The 12,963-nt window shown below is 52.0% G+C and overlaps 1 protein-coding gene across 4 annotated transcripts in view; it reads right to left on the reverse strand.

Annotated features, from left to right (window-relative positions):
* The window catches only part of CREB3L1 (cAMP responsive element binding protein 3 like 1), a 69,467-nt gene that overhangs the window by 37,470 nt on the left and 19,034 nt on the right, over positions 1-12,963 (reverse strand). For 3 of the 4 annotated variants that reach the window (XM_076344562.1, XM_076344563.1, XM_076344561.1), the window contains exon 1: positions 8,747-8,882. The exons of the other annotated variant lie outside the window; for it this stretch is intronic. In XM_076344562.1, coding sequence (XP_076200677.1) covers positions 8,747-8,854 — 108 coding nt within the window. In that variant the 5' untranslated portion in view covers positions 8,855-8,882. Of the gene's footprint in view, positions 1-8,746; positions 8,883-12,963 lie in introns of those variants that run through there. 4 annotated transcript variants of the gene reach the window in all.

Here is a 12,963-nt window from a genome sequence, read left to right on the forward strand (position 1 = left end):
CTTACAGTCCCTCCCCCCGGGGCAGCAGTGAGCTCAGCCAAAAGCACCTGCCCAGCTCCCTCCTTCAACTGTCATGAATTTACGGGACTCATTTAACATCAAGCTGCTCTGACATTAACAATTAACTATCGAGGCTCTGGACCTGGGTCCTTTTCTTCATCCTGGTTTCTCTCTGCCTCAGCTACCCCTTCTGGAGGGAAAAGCTCTCCTCCCAGGAGAGGGAGGGCTGCAAATACTGCAGAGCCAGGAGCAGGTTTGCAAAGTAGACCCCCTGCGCCTCGGCCAGCAGAGACGTGTTATTCTTGAGCTGCAGTGCTCCCATCTGGACATGCCATGGCATTGGGAGGAGAAGCCAGTGTCCCTGTGACACTGTGCTGGGGAGTTCTTTGGGCATCGGTCTAAGGAGGCTCACCTGCAGGAGGGATGCTGACAATCCAATATGAGTGTCCAAAACCAATGTTGTATCCAGCTCCTTCCTGTGCAACGTGCTTGGTGTCAGGCCCAAGCTGTATTTCTCCTCCAGCCTCGGCTGCCAGGTTCCTCCCAAGGGAGCCCTGACATTCTGTTGCAGGGGAACTCCTGACACAGATCACTGAGCTGCACGCGTTATGTTGCACCTATTCTAGGAAAAATGTTAACTGCGTTTTGAGCAGGCTTTGCTAATCGGGTCAGCCAGACTGACCTGAATGAACATTTTTCCTAATCAAGACAAAGTCACAGTGTAAAGAAGCCAAAAGCAACTTTGCTGAGGTAGTCAAGGGTGAGTTTCCTCTGGAACAGGCTGGACAGTGATCATAATGAATGACCTCATGTAAGGCATCACCTTTGAGCCCTAAAGATGGTACTAATTACCCCAGCACTGGTTTAAATTACATACTAGTTTCAGGGAGAATAGCCATGCACATTGCTTCCATCTCGTACAAGGGATTTCTGCAATCTTAGAAAGTGAGAAGACAAAATAGGAAGAGAAAGAAAGGAGTGAAAGCGTGTGTGGATATCTGCAGTTCCAACCTTCACGAGACCTTGTTCTGGAAGAACAACGTGTCAAGATCAGTGTCAAGCATCTATCACTTGGACACTGACCAGACCAGAGCAGCTCCGCATGATTTCAAAGGCAGACAGCCCTGGAGAGATTTAAGAAAATAGGAGTAAAAGGAGATACGCAAAGAAAGGAAAGAGAAGGTAAAGAAGTCAGAAAGGGATGGGTGAGAGGGGAAGGCTGGGGTGTTCAGGTTGGCTCAGGAGACTACAGGAAAGGAAAACCTTAAATGATATGACCCTACAGGAAAGCAGAAGCAAAAAAATTTGTTTTCTTAAGCAGCTGGGAGTAAGTTAGACAGATGTAAACACTGCATGGCAGACATGTGGGGAGCAACTGGGCTGAAAGATACAGCTTGCCTTTCAGCATGCTACCTGCAGTCCCCTGCCACTCTGGTCATGCCCTTGGATCCTCACACCCTTTCAGCTATTTCTGCTCTGAGGGACGATGCAAAACATGCAGGCACCAACCCAAGAAAACACCTAACAACTCACAACACAAGTTGAGCTCCAAAGACAGTAAAGAGTAAGAAAAGGGCTCCATGCAAGCACCCCTCCCTGTCCTATTGCCAGGCTGAAAACACAATCGATGATTTCAGCCAAAGGATACTAAACTACATTAAAGTTGCACGCTCAGAAGTCACCAGCTGCAGCAGGACAGCCACGGTGCTAGCATGGGGGTCAGTCAGAAAACACGGCTTTGGTTCCACCCTTGCTCTCACTTCTCATCTCCCATGTGGAGACAGGAAGTCCCAGCAGTTCAGATGTGTGAAGGAGGATAAACACAGTCCCCAGCAGAAAGCTGGGATCGGTGGGATGTAGTAATCCCGGGACTGAGATTGGCCTGGAAGGGAGGACTAACACACTTGGCTCCTCCAACAGACACCTCTCCTGAAGAAGAACAATGCTGGCCACAAGGTTGCCTGTGAAGCATCAGTGACTGCATCTGACCTTGCAGCACAGACCTGGAATCTCCCTGGGAAATCTCCCAGCCAAATCAGGCCAAGAGACAGCTCTTGGCCATTTCTTAGTTGAGGTGTAATGGTCCACTTCATCCCTGGTGCCCTACCCGTTCCCCTGTAACTCTGCAGCAAGGAGAGTCACCAGCTGGGTTTTGCATCCCATTTGGTTTCCTGCGGTGGACTGTCCACAACAGCATAAGGATGCACAGGATTTAGAGGGTTGACTCATCCTTTCCCTAAAATGCACCGGTACAAGTCAGTCGTGAGAATCCTACCTGAGCACAATCCTACCTGTGGCTATGAGAAGAGGACCTGCCACATGGCCATCACAGAGACAACTCCAGAGAGTGAAGTGTTTTCATTCACTTCCTTTAACACTGAGAATTTTTAAAGTAGTAAATAAGTAATATACTAAATGCTAATTAAATACTACAGTCTGAAAACCTACAGGGAAGTGCTGAGAAAAAAAGGAGTGAGCCCAGGAGTAGACCGTTCTCGGGGGAAACACAGGAGTACATCGCAGAGGTGTCAGCCTGGCCACATTTTGAGTAGCGGGGCTGCATCTGTGGCTATGAAATCCCTACTTCTAAAATTTCCCTTTAAGGGGCTGCTTCAGAAAACGCTCTTCTTTCCAAATTCCCCTCTCTACCAGAGACAGCTCCGTTCCAGGCTTCAGCGAGACCAGCGCAGCGCCAGATGGGACCAGCACAGTGCCGGATGACACCATGCAGTGCCAGATGAGACCAGTGCAGCCCTGGATGAGACCAGTGCAGTGCTGGATGATACCAGTGCAGCACCAGATGGGCTCCTGGGCAGCAGAAGGCACTTTGCATCGATGAACCCAACATGTCATGGGATTCAGAAGCCACCAGACACCATGCTTAGGCACTTGTACTGGTACCAGGAGGAGGTCTAATGGAACAGTCTCAGAGGCTTTCTACAGCCTGGTCTGTACAGATGAGACCCCTAGGTTTTCTCCTCTCTGAAAGCGGCGGTGGCATTGAATGACTGCCTTCTGCCAGAGGGGATGGGGATCACCTGGCAGACGTGGCCCGAGCTCTACATCCCCAGCATCTCCCAACTGGTGCTGCTGACACCCTCCCTCAGTGGGAGCAGACTGTATGCACAGATGTGCTTCCACTCCCTGCCAAACCCTCCTGTTGTTTACTCTGCAAGCACTTCACCAAAGTCCTTCCTGCTGCTCCCCACCAAGACGATGGCTCTGTCTCCACTGTTTAACTCCGTTTTGGACACATGCCTTCCTGCACTCCTGCTCTGAGTTGCAACCTCTTGCCTAGCTCTTGCCTACCAACGCAGTTAAAGGGTTCTCCCACTTCGGCTGAGTTGAGCATTTAGGCCAGTGTATCGCCAGCACGTGCAGGCAGTTGTCCAACAGATGAACGTTTTTATTTAGGAAGAGTATCCCAAATGTTTATCAGTTTCTTGGCAGCTAGGAGGGACACACGAATGATCCCCAGTCTCTGTGGAGAAAGTATTTACCTAGAGTCTTCCAAAGGAAGTTCAAGTCTCTCCCCCTCTTTGTTACCAAAATGGAAATATGTTTCCTGGTGCTGACCCGGCGGTGATGATGCTGTAGGCTCAGAGACCCATGAACTGCTGTGTTCAGTTCTGGTTTCATCCTGCTGCCAGCACTTCTGCAGGTGTAAGTCCTGCTATGAGACGATAAGGAGCAGCACGGACATGAAGTGGAGGAACCATGAGATGGATCCAAAGATACTAATGAAGTAGGAAAATCTAGGAACTATTATTTTAGGATTCATTTCCATCAGAGCAGGTCTGATGGCCATACCAGGTCTCTCTCTATCTGTGCTCCAGATCCCACAGGAATCTCTGACTGGCAAGTCCCAAGCAAAATTTAAAGAAAAAAAGTCTTGCCTAGGCCAGTACTTGGCTAACTAACCAGGGATGTGTAACTGACCAAATTTTACCAGGCATGGGAATAGAGGGCCAAAATGCTTGCTGCAGTAGACCAAGGGACTACCATTGGTCCCAGAGACTCAGCCTCCCATTACAGCAGAGCTCTCCTCTCTAGCAACTGGAAGGGATGAGAAGTGGATGAGCAAATCTGCCTGAGCTCTTCATCCTCACTGTGTGCGGAGATGGTGGGAGGAAGCTTACACATCATGAAGCTCACTCAGACCAAGACCTAAGCACCATTTAAAGTGCTATTTATGTCCCTGTAGTAGGCATAAGAGGAATAGAAGTGTGTACAGGCTTCTTGCAAGAGCGACGGTCATCCATGGTAAATAGCCTCTCTCTATCTTGAGGGAAAGCTCCCTTTACAAGTTGCACCAGCACCGCTCTCATCCTGCTCACTACATACAGTCCTGCTACTTTCCTCCTTTCTGCGGGCCGGGACAATATTAAAGGAAAGAGCACACGGTAGGCACAAAACTTAGTTTGCACTCCAGGAGCAACCCACAGGGACAAGCAGTTCTTCTCCCATTCTGCTGGCTCCCAGTAGGCTCCAGAATGTGCCGCTTGTCACATTGCCCAGGCATATAGGATCACATGGTGAAAGAGCGCGTTACCGTGCATTCCCCAAAGGAGCTGGGTTAGCACTGCTGAGACAGCTTGAATTGCCATTTTGCAACTTCTAACAGCGGAGACCTCAACTAGCATGTAGGCTATTTTTTTGCCTTGATGTCTCCCTTTTGAAGGAGATACAGAATATGCTTTGAAAAGCATAGAGTCAAAATGGAGGGGTGTTTACGTGAACATCCAAAGTCATCTTTGAAGGTATCTTTTCATACTATAAAATACAGAAACATAGGGAAGAAATAGACCCACTGGGGTACCGGGTTAAAAAGAAACACATGCCTCCTGTTTTGCTGGTTTATTCTGGCTTCATTCTGACACCAGTGTCACAAACCCAGTGAAGCACAGTGGTGGATCTGACTCAAAAGATAAGGCTTTTGAAGAGTTTCACAGCACTGATGAGAGCCGAGAGAGAAAGTAGGAGCTCTCTGAGTGCAGCTGTAATAGACTGTAAGTGAATAGATGGGTGCTCGCAGGAACGACCAGAAATGCTGGACTGGGCAGGAGGCAGACAGGTGAAATTGATAAGCAGAGACTGCATGAAGGATTAGCCTCATTTATGGCGGGTCCTTCTGGCAAAAAGATGAGCAAAGTTGCCCAAGTTCAAGAGCAGTAGGTGGCCTCCTGAGCAAAAGGAGACTGATAATGTTGTTAGTAGTCATCATATGTAAGTCTGGTTAGCAGAGGCTAAATGAAGTAAAAAGAAGCATTTTGTGTCCCTTGGAGATTTCCCCTCCAAGTACCAAGCAGACACCACTCTCCTTAAGACTTAAAAAAACCCCCACAAAACCCTCATCATATAATCACAGACTCAGGCAAGTTGGAAGGGAGCTCAGGAGGTCTCTAATCCAACCTCCTGCTCAGAGCAAGGCCAACACTAAATGCAGACCAGGTTGCTCAGGGCTTTGTCCAGACAGGTCTTGGAAACCTCCAAGGAAGGAACTTCCACAGTGTCTCTGGGCAGCCTCGTCCACTTTTAATTGTCCTCACAGTGAGAAATTGTTTCCTTATACCCACTCTAAACCTTCCCCGTTCCAATTTATGATCACTCATCCTCCTGCCATGCACTTATGTAAAGAGCATGGGTCCATCTTCTCAGTAGCAACCTCACCAGTGCAGGCAGGCTGCTGCTAGGTTCCCCTGGAACTGCCTCTCCTCCAGCTGAGCAAGCCCAGCTCCCTCAGCCTCCCCCCACAGGAGAAGTGCTCCAGCCCCCAACTATCTTGGTGACCATCCCCTCCACGCACTCAGATTTATCAACAACTTTCTGCTACTAGGCAGTCCAAAACTGGACACTGTATTTCAGACACAGTTTTATGATTGTCAAGAAAAGGGGGATAATCACATCCCTCTGTTTATCTACCACTGCCCTCCTGTTGCTAGCTGCTAGCCGCCTTTGTTACAGGGACACAGCACCGCTCCATGAGCCCTGGTGGGTCAGTCCCCCCAACCTAGGGGCAGGAGACTGTATTTGGCCTTGCTGAATTTCATGAGGTTTCTGGTGACCCATTCCTTCCACATGTCTAGGTCCTTCTGAGTGGCACCCCCACACTTACTCAAATTATTTTTTTTTTTTTCTATTTCAAGCACCTTTTTGAGGATGCATCTACAGATGTTCCTTCATTACTTTGTCACAACTTTAGATGAACAATACAGTGAAGCATTTTTTAAAGACCAAGATGACTCATTAGGAGTGCTAAGGTTCAGGAAAGGAGAGTAGTTTAGAGACACATAATTTTTGCCCCACAGGAGCACAGCCTCTGCAGTAAGGTTCATCCGTCTTTTCTTTCCGCTTCCTTTCTGAACAGAAGAAATCATCCTCAGAAAAAGTTTCATACTGGCATTTTATGGCCAAAATTCCTGGCCTGCTCTAAGAAAAATGCTTGCTGAACAATATCTGGAAAAGTTTGCCCATCTTTGAAGTAAAGGCACTGGCAACTTTGCGAGCTATTGTGCACGGTGATGCTTTGTGCAGTTCGATGTGAAAAGAACTTCTCAACACATCTCAAGATCCCAGGAGATTTGCTGAATTTAGTAAGAAAATGCAAGTGTATTCCTTCCCCCCATGTTGTTATGCACAGTGAGAACAAAGAGGGTGATGTATTATGTTCTGGCTCTGGTATCACCAACAGATTTGGTAGGCGAGAAGTGGCTACAGAATCTCTTATATTTATGATCTGCAAGGTATCAGCTTGACTTTCACACTCCAGCAGAAGTTTGTGGTGCTGGCAGTTGGGAAAAAATCCACAAAAGCATTTCTTTTTCTACTTGTAAGCTGAGCACAACGATGCCTGAGTCACCGCAACCTAGTTAACGTGAAGGCAAGGGTAGGCTACTTCGAGAAGTAGCTTTCCAAGCAGAAAGGCGGTTTAAATGAGGCAAGACGGAGCCAGCCTGCACATGGCCACTGCACACTTTAAAGACACTGTCCTGGCAGGTGGCACCAGATGGCACTCTTACACAAAAGCTTCTTTTTCACAGGGTCTGCTTGCAGGCAGAAGTTGTATTTAAGCTATAAAAAGGTACCACCTATATTGGCTAGGGGTTCCCTGGCTTCTGACTGCAGCCATTGCTGCACCTAGGTAAAAGGGCTGGTGCCAATACATACCATTTTCACTTCGGTAACGGAATAAACAGTCCTGGCATAAAGCACTTGGTATCAGCACAGCTTCATCCACACTGGATGTATATGGAATTAGGGAAAGCATGAGACTCCTAACAACAGGTCTCTCAGATACGAGCGGGCAAGTCCTCACAGTGCGAGCGAGTGTTCAGTCTCGGGGTGACGTGCCTTTGGAAGGTCTGCCTGTGCACAGCGGGACTCTGCTGCCTCCCGTAGAGCCTGACCGGAGTCAGTCCTTGAGGCACGGTAGTATCTTGGAAATTAGGAGCTGGTGAGATTTGTGAGAGATGGGGCTGCCTGCATAATCTCTTTCCCAAACCTGGTGTGCCTCCACACACCAAGTATGGTGCACTTAACATACACGCAAATTCTGCATCTCTACTTTCTTCTCCACAAGGGAGGCAGCATAAAAGGCTTTGGACGTCTTCTGCGTAGCAAAGCAGAAGTGGATTCATCAGGTGTTTAATGGCTACAGCCCTCGTCTGTCTGTCCCCTGCTTCTGTGTCATGGTGCTGGCATCTCCCCTGCTCCCGTTGCAAGGGTAGTCCTCAGAGACCCTCACAGTGCTACACTGGGAATGTGGGAGGTGCCAGTATTGTGACAGGGGAGTAACAAGCCATGGCTAAAATCTCTTTGTCAGGAACAGGAACACTGTCCCACGACTGCAGCTGCTCAGAGGCTGGTGATGGAGCCTCGAGTGCAGGCAGCGCCCCACTGCCCGGTGTTGGATGATGCCCTCACCCTCACCCTAAACAACCTCTGGGGTGGGGCCCTTCCCCCTTCTGCCTCAGGGCTGAGTCCCTCCCTGGCAGAGGGGCTGCAGGATTTGCAGCACAACTCCCACAGAAAGCTTGGGCAGGACAGCAAAGAGCCTGTGTGCGCTGCTCAAGGAGAGCTGCTGGACTGGGGACTTGCACGACTCCTCCGAGAGGCTGGGCAGTTTCCCTAGAGGTGAACAATGCCCCTTTGGTTTCTTGGGACTGGCAACACATTTTCCTCCCAAGTCACTCTTCCCCCTCACCCTTCTCTCCAAAGTAAATCAGCCCAGCCTTAACGCCAAGTGGGAGATGCTTCATCTCCCAAATGCCACTCTGAGGAAAAGTTACAAGCAAATGCGAGCGGAGGCGCCGAGCCCAAAGGTCTCCCGATGGCACCCGGCCGTGCCTCCGGTGCTGCCTGAGCCGAGCCACGGCAGGTTATGCACTCCCCGCCTGGGACCGCACGCTTCTCCCCCAGCCATCCGTCTCAAAACAGCGCATTGTGAGAAAAAAACCGTGATTGCCCAGCGGGGTCTCCTCGGGGTGCCCGCGGCAGGACGCCTGCGGGCGGCGGGGCCGGTGCCGGGGGGCGCTGGCCGTGTGCGGCGAGCGTGTGCGGGTACCCGCATCCCCGGGGCACCCCGCGCTCGGGGGCAGGACCCCGGCACACGCAGCCCCGGGGCAGGCGGGGCGCAGCGGGAGCCGCGGCGAGCCCGCCGGCGCGTCCCGTCCCTGCTGCCGGGGCTGCGGCCGCCTGCCCGGGGCCGCCCCGCCGGGGAGGGGGGGCGCTGCCGGCGGTCCCTTACCACATTGCTGAGGAAGTCCGCCTCGCTGAAGTCGCCGAGGTCGAGGAAGCCGGTGCCGGCGGCGGGGAAGAGCCGCTCGGCGGGGAAGGGCTCCAGGATACTGTCCATGGTGCCCGCGGCGCGGGGGCTCGGCCGCCCCCCGCGCTCCGCCGGCCGGGCTCACTGCGGCGGCACGCTCCCGCCCGCCCCCCCGCGGCGGCGGTCCATGGGGCGGCGGGGTCCGCGGCGGGGAGCGAGCCGCCTGCCGGGGACGGGAGCGCCGCGCCGGGTGCCCGCTCGGGGCAGCTGTCAGTGCCCCGCTGCCGAGGGGCCGGGCAGGCGGCGCCGCCGCCGGCCGCGGCACGCCTCCGCCCGCGCACCGGGAGCCGGCGGGGCGGGACTTCCCTCGCCGACACCCCCTTAAGGCAGCGCAGCGGCGGCGGCGGGCGGCGCACCCGCCTCCCGGGCAGCCCCCCGCACCGCCGGGGCCACCCGCCTCTCCCCGCACCGCCGGGGAGGACGAGCCCGGTGGCTGCCCGGGGCTCCCGGGCCCCTCCCGGGGCTGCGGAGGGGGCCCGAGGATGATGCTGATCCCCGACAGAGCGATTTCACTTTGATGAACGGACCAAACCCTCCCTTCAGCGGACGTCCCTGCCGGCAGAAAGGCAGTGACAGTCTCTGGTGGCCCCTCTGCATTCCTCGGGGAGCACAGCCGGGAAAGATGGGTCTTGCGAGGGGTCAGTGCCCAAAGGGGACCCGCAAGCCGGCAGGGAGATCTCCTTTGCCCTGCTCTCCACAACGGGCTTGCAGGTAGGCCTGGCTGCAGCAGCCCATGTGGCTGCTCTGTAATTAAAGAGTTGGGCACCATTAAAGAGCTTCAGGAAGATTATATGGCTTCAGATAAATAGGATTATGGATCCCTGTCCTCTCTGATCCTTACTCCAACCAACACTCAGGAAAACCACTTATAATAAACCTGTTGAAGAAGCCCTGATGTTTTATTAATCTGTCCCTGCTTTCATGGCTCCGCAGAGAATGGACTGGAGTCACAGCCCCTGGCAATGGCTTTCTTGGTCACAGGCATATGGAGGAAAAACACAAAGACAGCGGTGCATCTCTCCTGGAAGAAACCTAGCTGAAAGTTGCCAACAATGAGGGTCATGGTGGGGAAGTGCAGATTTGAGGCTGGCTGGAGCCTGGGCTCGAACCAGACACTGGATTCCCATCCATCCAGGCTCTTGCTCCACACTCCCCACAGGTCTGGGGACTAACAGGACAACCCAAGGCGCTCCTTGGCTACTCATAGCACAAGCAGCCACATGCTACCTCCTGCACACAAAAGCCTTTATACTTGCACACACGATGGGCTCTTACAGTTACATTTACTTTTACCTTACGTTTCAGTCAAGTGTAAAGAGCCTTGGGGTAAAAGGTTCAGAGACATAAATTCAGCCAGGACGGAGATGTGCTGAGAAAATAATGCTGTTCCCCCTTCCTTGATGGTAAAGAAACCTCTTTGTCAATGTGGATGCCAGTGGGTTTAAAGGGAGGAACACAGAAACCTTTGCCGCTGTAAGATGGGGAGAAGAAATATGTCCAGACCCTTCAGCAAGAAGCAAACCTCTATCTCCAAGCAAGGGGAAAGGCGTCTTTCCCTTAACATCCCAGTCAGCAGGGTTCTCAGCTGCGAGGGGCAGAAGGACCAAGCCCTGTGATAGCAATGGGGTGACAGCCCAGGGTCACGGAGCACAGGCAGAGCCACAACAGGGGCAGCTTCCACCTCCCGCCGCTAACCGGACACAGATATCACTTCCCTAACTGTGAAGACTCACTGATGAAACCAAGAGTTTCTGGTCCAGTGCGTTGCCCAGGTTAACCAAGGAGGCCTCTTCTCAGGACACACACTGTATTTATCCTCAACGCCAGGCTGAGGAAGCTGAGATGGTGTCAGCTCCAGTGACTGTTTGCACAGCATGGGTGGCAGTGTCATCAGAAAAGGTCAAGCAAAGTAAACCTTACTTGTTTGTCTGCACTCTGAAGGAAAAAAGCTTTGACACATTCAGGTAGGGATTGTGAAGTCCATTCGGAAGATTAGAATAGCTTGAAAAAAATGAAGTTGCCTGTTCTGAGACCCTGCTTCTATTTAATACTTTTAGTACTGAACATAACTGCCGCGGCTGCAGCTCCCCTGTCTATTGGTGCTGCACCTCTGCAGGCAAGGAAGGATTGCAACAAACCTCCCTTTTCAGTATCGCGCTACAAAACTGCTCTGTCCCATCTGGGAGAGCTCTGATAGGGAACCCCATCCCTAGCACTTGTGCAGAGCTTTGAAACAGACATTTTCCCCACGTCAGACACGAGTGCAGTCCATTACAGGCAATGCAAACGTTACCTCTGTGTTCAGAGACTGTTGCTGCTGACTCTCTGGAGCCAAAAAGGAGAGGTATTTGTGCAGGTGAGCAGTTTTGTGCTCCAAAAGAGACCTGAGGACAGGGAAAGTGTTGATGGGGTGAGGGGAGGTGACTGCAATTCGGAAAGACTCAGATGTGCTGCTGCAGCTGGCAGGGGGTGCCTGCAGCAAGGGGGGGAAAGGACAGGCTGAGCGGCACTGCTGCAGAAGAGGCCTGGCCACTGCAGCGCTTTCAGCACTTGAGCAGTGTTAGCAGCGTCACGTGGCTGTGAAAAAGGCAAATGCCACGCTGGGATACAAATGTAGGAATCCTCATACAAAACCTTTAAGACAGGAAGTTCCCCTTCTGCTCTGCAGAGGACCAGTGCAGAACATGGGGAAATGGAGCCAAAATGCCGTGCCCATCTGGGGTGCCACCCCTCGAGCAAGATGGGGACTAACTGGGCTGGGTCCAGAGGAGGGTGGTGGGAATGACTGGAGAAAAAGGGGACCCTAAAAAAGGACTAAGGGAATTGGGCTTCTTTGGTCTAAAGATAAGACTCTCATGCCAACAGTCTTTAGGCATTCAAAGAGCTGCAGGAAATAGGAAGGCAAGAATTGCTCTTCTTGGCCACATTGGAGGGGACATGCAGTAACAGACGAGTGCCTGGGACGTGGCAATGTCACCCTCACCGGAGCATCTTTAAAACCAAGTTCTGCAGCTATCTCTTGGGACACAGATACAGCTGATCAGGAGGCAACCTTGGGGCAGGGGCTGAATCACATGATTGCTCAAATCCCTTTTCAGCCTTATTTTCTCTGATGTTATATTTAGATTTATTTGCAATCTGATCGCAGCAGGAGACCGAAACAGCAACCAAGTATGTTTAGATTGAACAAGTCTCAAACTGACAGCGGATAAGCCTTCCCGGCCTCACAATTTTTGATACTGCAAATGCACATGTATGACCAAGCTCATTTTATCAGTGCTGAGAAGTGAATCATCAACCCGGTTCTCATAAGAAAGAAACCCCACTCTCCTGTGCTCCATCCTGCCTGGTCTTGCTGCCACTGCCTGCCTTTATAACCATGGAGAGAGAACTGCAAGTCCCTCATCGTGCCACCTGGCATTCGCTTTGCCTTCGCCCTGCACCATTGTGAGCAAGATGTGCAAGACAAGGGAAGTAGCCCCTGGGCTTGAACACATGCACTGCAATCCAGGCCATTTTGCAGCCTGCAGAGCTGAAGCTTTTGGTGTCCCCCCCCCAAGACCAAGCCAGGAGATTTCACAAACTCATCAAGGATGAGTGTTTCTTGAGGAATGTGGGGCAAGCTGCCTATGTCAGTGATTTTTGGTTTGCTGCATGCAGGTTCTGTTGTTACAGAAGGGGTCGTCTGCCTGGGGTTTGCCCTCATTTGCAGCCTGGAGAGCCGGTATGGGAATGATTCACGCTATTAGAGCTGCTTGCTTTGGGGGTCAGGCTGGCTTTTTAGGACTGCCACCACAGCAGAGCTTTTACTTCAAGTCTGGCGAAAGATACCGTTTGTCCTGTTTATTTTTCCAGCTTTGGTGTTCATATGGATGGAATAGCTGGTTTCTGCCACAAGCCTAGCCTTCCTAGCCACGAAGGCTTTCTGGAGCCATGCAGGCTCCATACTTTGGCCCTTCAGTAGCTCTTCGTAGCAGTCCTGCCTTTATTTCTCTCCGGCTTTTCTCTGGACTCAGTTACCTCTCGGTATATTGCTCGGGGGTGGTTTTGCTCGCCGTTTTGTGCAACACAGACAGAGGGAGCGACTGCTGCGTTGTAGGTCCCCTCTGCTCCTGAAGTCCCACTGAGAACAAGGTGAG

Source organism: Aptenodytes patagonicus, chromosome 7 (assembly GCF_965638725.1).
Source record: "Aptenodytes patagonicus chromosome 7, bAptPat1.pri.cur, whole genome shotgun sequence".
NCBI classification, from domain to species: Eukaryota; Metazoa; Chordata; class Aves; order Sphenisciformes; family Spheniscidae; genus Aptenodytes; species Aptenodytes patagonicus.